At 37.5% G+C, this 12,195-nt stretch overlaps 1 protein-coding gene across 1 annotated transcript in view; it reads right to left on the bottom strand.

Moving 5' to 3' along the window:
- Window positions 1–1,117: 1,117 nt before the first annotated feature.
- Window positions 1,118–12,195, bottom strand: part of ZCWPW2 (zinc finger CW-type and PWWP domain containing 2) — an 89,116-nt gene continuing 78,038 nt past the window's right edge. The window contains exons 6-8 of the mRNA XM_044252604.1: window positions 12,110–12,177; window positions 5,061–5,167; window positions 1,118–1,761 (exon numbers count right to left, since the gene is read on the bottom strand). Coding sequence (XP_044108539.1) covers window positions 1,600–1,761; window positions 5,061–5,167; window positions 12,110–12,177 — 337 coding nt within the window. The 3' untranslated portion in view covers window positions 1,118–1,599. The remainder of the gene's footprint in view (window positions 1,762–5,060; window positions 5,168–12,109; window positions 12,178–12,195) is intronic.

Genomic DNA, 12,195 nt, shown 5'->3' with positions numbered 1-12,195 from the left:
AAAATATTTTATTTATTTGAGAGAGAGAGACAGAGAAAAACAGTGCACAAGGTGGGGAGGGACAGAGGGAGAGGGAGAAGCAGACTTCCTGCTGAGCGCAGAGCCCAATGTGGGGTTCAATTCCAGGACCCTGATATCAAGACCTGAGCAGAAGTCAGCCGCTTAACTGATGAAGCCACCCAGGGGCCCCTAACTTGTTTGTATGCTGACCTTCAGTGAAAAGCACTGTGAATACCAAGAACTCAGGAGTTGTTCCTACCTCTCCCTACTGCTTTATCCCTATATCCAATTGCTAAATCCTAATAATCCATCAATGCTAATGTAGCTGGGAAACCATTCCACTCTCTCCATTTGTGCCATACTCAGGCTCTCAAAGTCTTGCACCTGAATTCCCTAAGTAGCCTCCTAACAGGCCTCCTGTCTCTGGTGTTACTCTTGCTCACTCCAACCTCCGTCTGCTGCTGGTGTGATCCTCCTGAAATGTAAAAGGGATTCCACTGCCTGAAACTCTTCACTTGGCCCTGCAGTTACAAACTCTTCAGCCTATGTACACAGTGCAGCTCACCTGCTGTGGTGACTTTCACACAAGCACACGGTCACTCTAGCTAATTCAACAAGCAATAGGTCCGAGGGGCTGTACTGCTTTCTTCTCTCTTCAAGCTTTGGTTTTGTTTCCATGTGCTTGGAATGTCCTTTCTCTGACCCCATACTCCCAGGAGAGAGAAGGGCATGGAAAGAGTGCAAGTGTGGGCACTAGAGATGGATGTGCATTAGAACACAATGTAGAAGGACACTCACCAAAACTGTTCCTGGGAATCACTAAAGGATAGGGTTGTAGGGGAAGTGTTAAGGGAGTGATGTTGCATGATACACATTTTGCCCTGCCTACATTGCTTATGGATTTTTTTTAGTGAGAATATATTTAACTTATCTCTTTATGTTTTCCACTACATTTTCCCATCCTCACCTTCAGAGATACTGATTCAATGGGGGAAGCATCCAGGATTCTGATTGTCTACAGCCTCCCCACCTCCTCTGAGACTCTGTTAATCAGTTTTGGGAATCGAGGTTGAAATGATTATTTCCCATAAAAGGTAACTGACACCTCTGAGAAAAGCACCAACTCTATTATACAGTACTTTTTAAAAAATTATTTCCTTTTATTTTGTAGTAGCTTAATTCCACTACCAATATACATTCGCACGTCTCTACTACACCTGAATTATCTGTATGAATTATAATAGCCTCGACGGCCATCTAAATAGCCACATTTGAATAAAGGGCCTAAATAAATCATTGTAAAGCATGCGTTTGTGCAGTAAGTTTATAAACCATTTTAAAACTCAGGCACACAAGAAAAAAATCTATAAATACAAATATCAGGGCTTCTTAAATCCTAAATTTTTATTACTAATTTAAGTACCATTTGATTGCTTCTCAAAACAATGGCTATTCTCAAAGTATAAAATAGAAAGTTATTATAAATATCAGCTTTGGTATAACATACACCTATTTCCCTATTTTCAAGCTTTTGACTTTTGGGAAAATATAAACATGTAAGTGTCTTTATAACTAGCCTTTGAAAATATTTATAACACCCTAAAATTCAGACATTAGAGAATCTATTTCTTTAAATTTGTTAGTTATATTTTCAATACATTCTCCAGCTTTTAATTTTATCCCATCAATTACAAGATAGTCCTCTTCATAGTGGTTTTCGAATGGACTGCCTGCTGGGACTTCAGAGCTGCATTTAGTTAACTGTAAAAATAACCATACAATTCATCAGAACTACATCAAATTTACTGGAAGATCAGGCTTAATTATTTGAACAAAGTGTAAAGTAGTCAGTAACTCCACAACCAAAAGCAGTGACACAAAGCATTCTGTTATGCTGGTGGTCAAATAATGATCCCCATGTGGAGCAGAATGTATAGTGAATGTGTTAATATAAGAAGAACTAACTATTCAGGCCCTATCTCTTTCCCCCAAGTTTATACATTTTTAGTTTTCATTTTAAGCTTTGGGAAAACATTTCATTCTATGAATTTTGCTACATTTGTTTTCTGTATTTGTTTATTTTTAAGGTTATCATTATAGGGAATACAACTTAAAACTAAGTCACAATTTCTATGGCTATCTTCTCATAAGCCTCTGTATTACTTAAGAATAGCCATCGTTTGGTCTAGCTCAGTAGGGAGGGACACTAGTAAAAACAATGCAAATATCTATAAACACACACAAGATTTATAACTTCAAGTTTCATTAAAGATAGAGCGAACTTCCATGAAATGAAGAAAAAGAATAATTTATACAAGTATTTTCACATATCAAAAAATGTACCTTTTAATACAAATAATTATTCACTAAACTCTGTCTTATTTATATATGGCTTATCTAATTCAGGTGGATTTTATAAAAATCTGATATTAATTCCCTCCCATTGCTTGCAAAGCCGTGGCATGACAACCAGTGTTAGCTAAAGAAGAGTGTAATTAGGAAGGAGACTCTACTAAGGAAAATAATCTCATAAAACATTTCAGTGACAAATAGAAAAGAATTTTGATTATCCACATGTGTATTTTTTTTTTTTTAAATGTTGCTACTCTCATCTATTGGTATAAGTGCTAGAGAGTAATCAACCTGAATCCTCATACGTGAAATGACGGATGAAAACACTATCAAATTTACAACTTTGGAAAGAGCTCAAACAATACCTGCTCAGAGAGTAAACATGTTCAGAACATTAAAATTATCAAGTGGCTCTATTGCGGAGGTTATAGCTTGTAAGAGGCCACTTTCTCCTGCAAACACAACACAGCTCCAGTTTTAAGTGGTGTTAACTTTGGAGGCCGTGTTAATTTTCCCTACTAACTTAGAAAAAGCAAGCAAGAAAAAGAAAAGAAAAGAAAAAAAAGAAACCCCTGAGGTGATCATTTCTTTTCTTTTAAACTAGAAATTGTTCCAGCTTTGATAGTTGGTTTCATTGCTATTCTCCTCATTTAAAAGTGAACAAGGTCCTAAATATACTGAACCGGGTGTGAATGCCAGGCTTACAAAGCTTGTTGAGGAGAAGGGCTTATGAACCAGTCTGCAGGGGGCACTCACCTGCCTGCCAGCAAGTTAAGATGGTTAATTTTTACAATTCCTCAATGGCTTTTGAAAGCATAAAATATTACAAGAATCTAAAACAAAAAGCAAGCTCCTGCCTGGTAATACATTGAAACTATGTATTTTACCTTAAGAAATAAAAATCAGAAGTCATTTTCTGTTCTATCACGTTACTGGTTATAATGGTAAAATAGAAGCCAATTCTGTGGCTGTAAAAGCTCCAGGACATCTCTATAAAAATCAACCTGGCTGGAGTTTTGAAAAGACAAACTGCAAAGACTCAAAACACATTGCACAAAACCATATGGTGCTCCAACAAAGCACACATTTGCTGGGAAAGAATAATTTGTATATTAATTACATGTATATAATATATATGCCACCAACCTACAGATCTTGTTTCATTTGTCAGGAAAAAATAATTTGTATATTAATTACATATATATAATATATATGTCACCAATCTATAGATCTGGTTTTATGGAAGGTAGGATCTATACAGAGAAAACGAGTTTTTTCAAAAAGGAACTCTAATTGGAAAAATGGCATTCACAACCATGCAATTCAAATACAGGTTGATATTGCTGGTGCTAATTAAACAGGCTATGGTTTTCAAGTTGGTAAGAGTTTTTAGCATTAATTTTATTTTCTTTTAGCATATTGATCTCTTTAACTGTAAATCCTGTATATTCCGATTTCTAAGTCAAGAAGGGAGGTGTTTACGAATCATCTTTTTTCTTGTTGGAGTCCTGAATGAAATCATGCAATTGGGCAGTCTGCCAAAGTGTGTAAACAATCTTGTCCATATACAAATTCACTTTTTTCAGCATCTGAGAAGAGACAGACTCCAGAATGGGTAGTTGCTCAAAGTAAGAATGTGGGAAAAGAGATGAAGTAAGGAAATCTCAGCCTTATTCTCTCCAGTGACTGCCACTGCCAATTCTCATCTGTCCTAACAGCTGACCTTAGAAGTCAGTTTCTATGCAATGTACTTTTCCTGGTTTGTCTTATTTTAAAAAAATCCTCTGAGACGTGTGATAAGGAACTGTGCCAAATTACACAAATTGTCAGTGGCCGGACTAGGACTGGGACACTGATATTCTATTCCAGAGTCAGCAGTCCTAACCACTGTGCTCTCTCGACTCTAGGCACAGTATATATCTACATGAATGAATGAGAGAATGAATGAAACCTTAAGGGTATAGGACCTCTTGCTGCCAGTTCTCCCTATTTCGAGAACAGCTGTATTGCCTTGTGGAAGTGCCTGTCTTATGACTTATTTTTCTCACACCTACCACATTGCTGCACTGTATTAATCATCTGGGCTTATGCCCTTGTTTTATTTGCATGAAGCTGGAGCTGATGTGCTGAGCAATTGGTCAACCAACTTAAAATTTATGTTGTCACATACAAATACTGAATAAAGTAAGCACACACTTACTTAGCCCAACATAGGTAGCCAAAAGAAAAAAAATGGAAAATTCTACCTCCGGTGTGTTAATAATGAAGTCTGTCCCTACAGAGGTTGTCCCTGTGCCTGAACCAGACAGGGCAGATGTCCTAGCAAGCTGCTCTCAGCCTGGCCCGTCTTCTCCTGACTGTGAAGCTCAGCAGTAGTGGAGAGGTCTGTCTGCTGTGGTGCCCCATCAGATACTGTGAGCCCCTCCTCCATTCTTTCTTTATGTCAACCTCAAAGACCTGAAACACAAAGAGCTCCTCTGCTCACAGATTTTTTTTTTTCAAAGACTGATAGATGTATTCTGACTTTTCAACAGGCTGCTAGTTTATTATTCACTTCAGGATAATCAAGGACTCAAATTTCAGAAGGGAATAGAAGTTCTCCATATAATTAAAACGTACATCCAAAAAAATGCCTGCCACTGAAAGAATCTGAAGTTGCCGTTTAGGCCTGATCACGATGACCAGGCTACCTTCGCTCCTGCATTTACCTCCTCTCTACGCTCCTCTTCGGGCTCATCAGGCGCCCCTGTGGAGTCCAGCGCCTGCTGTAGCATTTGCTCTAGCTCCTTCAGTAAAACTTCGGTCTCAGAGACAACTAGAAAACATCGGTAAAAAAATGTTACATCTTAATTAATTCCATCAAATCCATAAGCTTAACTGCCCCAGAAGAGAAAACTGTCTAAATGTTACAAGATAAAAAATAAATATTTTGTACGATTTTCCCATGTGACCTCTGCCTGATGCAACTTAATTATGGATTTCCAGGTGAATATTTTACAATTATTCTTTTAAAAATGTAGGTGATATTCTTTTTTTAAAATGATTTTATTTGTTTATTTGAGAGAGAGAGAGAGAGAGAGAGAGGGCATGAGAGGAGAGGGGTCAGCAGGAGAAGCAAACAGGGAGTCTGATGTGGGACTTGATCCCAGGACTCCAGGATCATGACCTGAGCCGAAGGCAGTCACTTAACCAACTGAGCCACCCAGGCGCCCCAAAAAAATGTAGGTGATATTCTTGCCAAGATCACAAAAAGCTCACTAGAAGTGGTTTTTGTTTTTGTTTTGTTTTAAGATTTTATTTATTTATTTGACAGAGAGAGATCACAAGTAGGCAGAGAGGCAGGCAGAGAGTAGAGGAGTAGAGGAGAGTAAAGGAGGAAGCAGGCTCCCTGCTGAGCAGAGAGCCCGAGATGCGGGACTCGATCCCAGGACCCAGAGATCATGACCTGAGCCGAAGGCAGTGGCTTAACCCACTGAGCCACCCAGGCGCCCCTTTGTTTTTTTTTTTTTTAAATCAGGGACAAACTAAATTGTTTTTTATTAACCAAGGGTCAGCAAACTCTTCCTGTGAAGGGACAGAGAGTAAATATTGCAGGCTTTGTGGTTTCTGTCACAACCACTCAATTTTGCCGCTACAGTCCAAACTCTACACATGTACCTAAACACATGAGAGTGACTATGTTCCTATCAAACTTTATTTACAATAGCAAGTGGCTTGTGGGCCACAGTTTGTCATCCCTACAGTAAACTCTTACTGTTTAAAAGAGGAAACCACGTAATTAAGTGGCCAGGTTAAACACAGGCTACTCTATTCCTAATTCAAATACCAATGCATCTTAACTGCTTAGTCTGATATCTATCCACAGCTATATCTATATGTAGATATATATTTTAAATACCACACTAAAACAAAATTTGTGTGTGTGTATGTACACTGTGACATGAATTCACTGAACTTGCTGAGATAAAATAATAACCCACACAAGAAATAAACTACTATTATATAACTATAGAGTCAGCTACTGATTAATAACATGCAGTTGAAATCCTGACTTAATTAGAATAGACATTTTTGTTTGATATAGTCTTGTTGAAGTAAGAATCAAGGAAACCACGTGTGGCCTGCTGTCCTGTACACCAGACAGATGGAGCATCTGAGAAGTCCTTCCAAAGGCAACATGATTCAAAGATAAAGGCCATGAATATACACCCCATCATTTTCCACTCTGGTGACAAAAACCTGACATACCACCTCCTATTATCCACCATTCTTTGGCAGGTCACCAAAAATCACACTAGGTAGAGTAGCTCAAAGTTCATGGAACTTGAAAATAGACCGAAACAGGACATACGCTTTCAAGCTAAAATATTATCGATGAAAATGGAAGCAAGGCATTCTCAGCACTAAGTTTTAATCTAATTATTGAACATATTTTAAAATTTTCTAACTAATCAGTTTAGGAAGAGTGCATATGATATATGAATCCCTGGCATCCTTGTAAACTAAGCATGTTGGAAGGTAAAAAACAGAGATTGTTAATGTGAAAGTTTTATGTTTCCTTTCCTCTAGTCCAAAAGAATTGATATTTTATTAGAATCTTCCTTGTTGATAATTTTCTCTTATCTTTTACTCATAAGAAGGAAATTTTAAAATTTTGCTAGAACATTCTATTTATTTATTTATTTTAAGATTTTATTTATTTATTTGACAGACAGAGATCACAAGTAGGCAGAGAAGCAGGCAGAGGGAGAGGAGGAAGCAGGCTCCCTGCTGAGCAGAGAGCCTGATGCGGGGCTCGATCCCAGGACCCTGGGATCATGACCTGAGCCGAAGGCAGAGGCTTTAACCCACTGAGCCACCCAGGCGCCCCATAACATTTTTAAATACTAGTGTTAAATAAAGTCATGGGAGGTTATGAAATAGAAAATTTTCCCTTTCTTGGTTGTCACTACAGTATAAAAGAACAATTTTTAGTTACCATTTTTCACATTACAATTTTACCTACAAAAACAGATGTTCTGTCAATACTTATCACTTGCCCCAAGTATTTTTATGTTCATTCAATATTCAAATAATATCAATTATTTGCCTACTAAGTGCAAGGGACCCAAGAGAGTAGGCACAGACCAATGAAACTTCCTGGCCATCATCTCTTTCCAGCAAATCTTAGGTTTTCTATGAAGACTTCTTTCAAAACAGTCTGAAAGTAGATTTCTGATAAGCTATTTGCATACCACAGAACCAATTCCTATGTTTAAAAACACAACAAAAGCTGTAACTGACCTTTTAGATGTGTCCACATATCTATGTGTTTCTGTATAATTGCTAAAGCATAAGAACACAGAATTTAAACTATTATATTCTAAAACAATGGAATTCAAAATTTGGTAGGCATAAGAATCTCATGGAGAATTTACTAAAAAAACATGAAGGCAACCCATGTCTACTGAATCAGAATTTTCTAGAGGTATGTACATTTATATTGAAGCAATTTTGTTAATGGAGTTAACCTCTCTTTATGATAGATTTCCTACTTAGTAGTCTGTTACTCAACAGACAACTACTTGTGATTATCTTCACACTGATTCTCCAGTCCCACTCACAGAACTGTATTTTCCTACTTTACATTCTGAGTCTATGGAAATTGATACTGACATTTAATGCACTGTTGAGAAGATGGATTTTGAGCTATGCTGTAAAGGAAAAATGGTACGCAAACATCTTTATATTTCTAAGGCTAGGCTAAAATACAATCAATTTATGATAATGAATGTCATTGCTGAATGGCATTGTAGGCCCTCCATTTTCAAGTGATGTGGAAAAATATGTACACTGCCTTTTGATCAAAGGGTAGACAAAGTAATGGATGACTTCAGAAATCAACCAGGGTTCATAACACCGACTTGATTGATGTCAAATTCTGCTGCTAGAGCAATGGGAGGTTTGCTTTTCTAAATACGTATTTGTATATTGTAAACTGATAGAGTTCAAATATAATTCTTAAGAAACAGCAGTTACAGTAATCTAAAAACTAGCTTATCAAAATTGGCCAATGATATCCTCCAAAGATAGGGACAGAATGAATGCCTTTGCTGATTGCATGACCAATCATCTTCTATCAATACTGATTATCTTGTAGTTTCTGGGACTTGTTTCAATTTGTTGTTTAGAGTAAAGTGGTAGTATTACAGTTATTCCATCACTCAAGACAAAGTTTTTTTTAAAAAGTAAGAAAAAGGTGTCTCTTACACCAAAGTCCATATCTGACTTTTAAAAATGAATTTTTATAAAATAATCTGTGTATTTTTTCCATCCTGATAAGTAACTTACTCTTGGTCTCAATAAATCAGTTGCTTTTTTAGAAGTCTTCAAATGTACATTTATGGAGGTTTCTCCAATCTTTACTCTTCTACTAAATGTTTAAGGAAGCTGTTTATTTCCTTATGTTAAGGGGCTACTGGTAAGTCTACCTACCCCAAAGCTGGCATTGAAAAATACCATCTGCAGTAAACTTTCAGGGTCATTTCAATATTGAAATTTTGAAGGCATTCTTTTTTTTTTTTTTCCCAAAGATTTTATTTATTTATTTGACAGACAGAGATCACAAACAGGCAGAGAAGCAGGCAAAGAGAGAGGAGAAAATAGGCTCCCCTTGGAGCAGAGAGCCCGATGTGGGGCTCAATCCCAGGACCCTTGGATCATGACCCGAGCTGAAGGCAGAGGATTTAACCCAATGAGCCACCCAGGCGCCCCTTGAAAGCATTCTTATGGAAGACGGTGAAGAAGAAGAAAAAGTACTTGGGTTTTGTTTTATTATTAAGTAACCACAAACATTCCTCTTGCATGCTTACAATTTAAATGTAGTGATGAGTAAAATACAAATTAGAAAGTAATGAAGAAAATAGCACCATTCCCGGAGATACAAACAGAAACAGGAGGCAAGGAGTTTTCCAGGAAAGGGGCATGTGGGTCAACCCCACCTTTTAGTCTAGAGGTTAAAGGTAACTCCAAACCAGGAGTAGATGGGCAAAGTTTGTCCTGAGCAGCAAGAAATAACCTTTCTCCCTGTCACCTCTTCTACCTCCCAGCCCCAGTTCCTACTCCCAAGGTCTTTACGCTCCCCCAGGATTTCCGTCATGATCCAGACCTCTCCTGTATTAGCCATTCTTTTCCATGGCTATCTGTCTCAGGTGGCTGATGAATATATCCTTTGCTAATTTATTAAGGAATGCCACAGATTATCAGTTAAACCTGGGTAATATGCTAATCTTTTACCTATCTAAACTTTCATAGACTGTCTACTACCCAAAAAGAAGTGAGGTATTTCCCAACAAAAAACAATGATATAACAAAACAAATGATGAAAACCCAAAGACAAAAAGAAATCAAAATCAGTTCATTAAGGGGGTATGAAAGGCTATAATGAAATCTTAAAATTGCTTAAGTTAGTTATCAGTACTGTACCAAAACCCAATATAGTTAGCTTTACAATTCCTGATATTCAAAGCAACCAAGGAAACAGCTGCACACTTTGATTAATTTTTAAGAAGATATGTGACTTAGAAAAACCATATAACAACCTCTGAAGTGTCTTGGTTTCCCCATTGATAAAATGGGAGATAAAATAATATCTAGGGTTGCCTGGGTGGCTCAGTAGGTTAAAGCCTCTGCCTTCATCTCAGGTCATGATCCCAGGGTCCTGGGATCGAGCCCTGCATCAGGCTCTCTGCTCAGCAGGGAGCCTGCTCCCCCCGCCCCCCGCCCGCTGCCTGTCTCTCTGCCTACTTGTGATCTCTGTCAAATAAATAAATAAAATCTTAAAGAAAAAATATCTACCTTATTTACTTCTTATGATCTTACAAGGGCTAAATAAATATATATAAAGTGAAGACACACAGTAATTTTTACAGGTGTTGGCTATCATTATTACTATTGGTATTATTATTGCATCATTATAGATGAACTTTCTTGTTCCTAAACACTGGGAAAAAAATGAGGTAGAGGGACAATACAAGCATAATTCATAATATTCCTTGTAGTAATTTCCCCCCAAACATAGATATTCTCCACAAATAGCTATTTCTTAGATTATATCTGCATAGCCATGGGCATACAGTTTAAATTATTTAATGATTCCTCAACTTTTTCTATTAATTTCAGAAATTTTCTCCTTGTTGGATAAGAGGGTTTTTACTGCATGTCTTTATCACAGATGAAGGAACTGACACTTGGGCAGGTAAAGTAGCTACACTTAATTAGCTCTCCTCCCGACCTCTAATTAAGGAAGAGAGAAAAGCAAAGGGTAGAGTTTATAACCCAGAAAGGAACAGCAAATCTGGGCAGTAGGCTGATGGGAGACTTTACTTGAGCACCTGGGAGTGTAAGGAAAATGGCTCCAATTTTCACTTGATCTAGGACTGATGCTACCTCAAGCCAAGAACGAAAGGAGTGATTTCAGAGACTTAAGATTAAGGGATACACTGAAATATGGGTAGGGGTAAAAAACTGAGGCGGGGATAATTTACTGAAAAATAACCACTCTTTCAAGAAGTAGTCAGTTCTTGCAAAGAACACAGCAGATTAGATGTTTATGCTTTTTATTTGTTTGAAATGGGATAAAGGAGTAAAACACAGATCAGGTTAAAGATTTGAACAATTAACTATTGAGACTTGAGAGCTACACAGAATGTGAGACGCCTGAAAGGGTGTCAGTGGATAACTATGGAAATGTATTCACTCATTTATGCAGCAGAGTGATTTCCAATCAATGGATTCCTGGCTATGATGTCTTTCTTCCTCAGTAGCCCCTGTGAGTCAGAGGCAGAAAGGATCCCAGCACTGGAGCCCTCAGCTGCAGTACCAACGTCTCCTAGTGAGAATTCAGTCCAGGGACAAACTGACTTTTTTGCCTTTCTGCAGGAGTATCTGAAGTAATCATGTGAGGCAAAAAGGGCAATAGAGCCAAGAAAAGGAACCTAAGTTAGCAGGAAAGTAGCAGCAGAATAAATTTAAGAAGAGATAGAAAGAATAGAATTTTGTAGTGGTTTAGGAGAGGAACAAAAGATTTTAAAAAATTAACTATTTTGTCCTTCTTCTGACTACTTTCCTTTCTTTTAATAAGGCTAAAGATGAATGGCTTATTTAGTCAGTTGAAACACAGTGCCATAGAACACTTGGGGTGGCTATAAAGGAAAGGAAATATGGCGCGGATAACTTCTTGGGGGTTAATGGGCTTTGGAACCTCTTTGCATGGTTGCCAAAGTTCCATCTTGCAAATAAGCATTTGCCTGCTTTTTAAGACTAATGAAAATGAAGGAAGAGTAAAGCGCTTTTGAAAACTAAAACTTCCTCCCTGCATTCCACATTCTCCCTACTGTGTTCTAATACCAACGGCAATTAATTCAGCTGGAAGCCCCACGCTGCTGCTTTTCTTCTTTCTCTCCCTCTGGCACCCCAAGGACCCCAATAATTTTTGAATGGAGGGGTCTGGATTTTAATGTATTGATGTGGGTATTTCCTCCCACAGCCACTGGTGCTTTATTTTTAAAAAAATTAAATATGTGACAGAGCCAGAGAAAATTTAATTTATGGGAACAGAAACCTAAAGACAACTGAAGAGATCTAGTAAGTAAATCAATATCCAAAATGACCCACTAACAGTTCTCATCAATACATTTTTTCTTCCAAAAATTACAACTACATTTAGTAAAATTAAATAGAAGTAAAGGAACTAAGAGCAGGAGAGGCCTTCACATACCCATGTTTTCCTTTGATAAGGCATCATCTGAACAAACATTTTCAAAAGAGCATTTTAAAATAGCTTTCCTAGAAAAGGAATTTGAC

Source organism: Neovison vison, chromosome 6 (assembly GCF_020171115.1).
Source record: "Neovison vison isolate M4711 chromosome 6, ASM_NN_V1, whole genome shotgun sequence".
Classification (NCBI taxonomy): domain Eukaryota; kingdom Metazoa; phylum Chordata; class Mammalia; order Carnivora; family Mustelidae; genus Neogale; species Neogale vison.
Note: the sequence above shows the minus strand (reverse complement) of the source record. Positions and strands in the feature narration are given on the sequence as shown.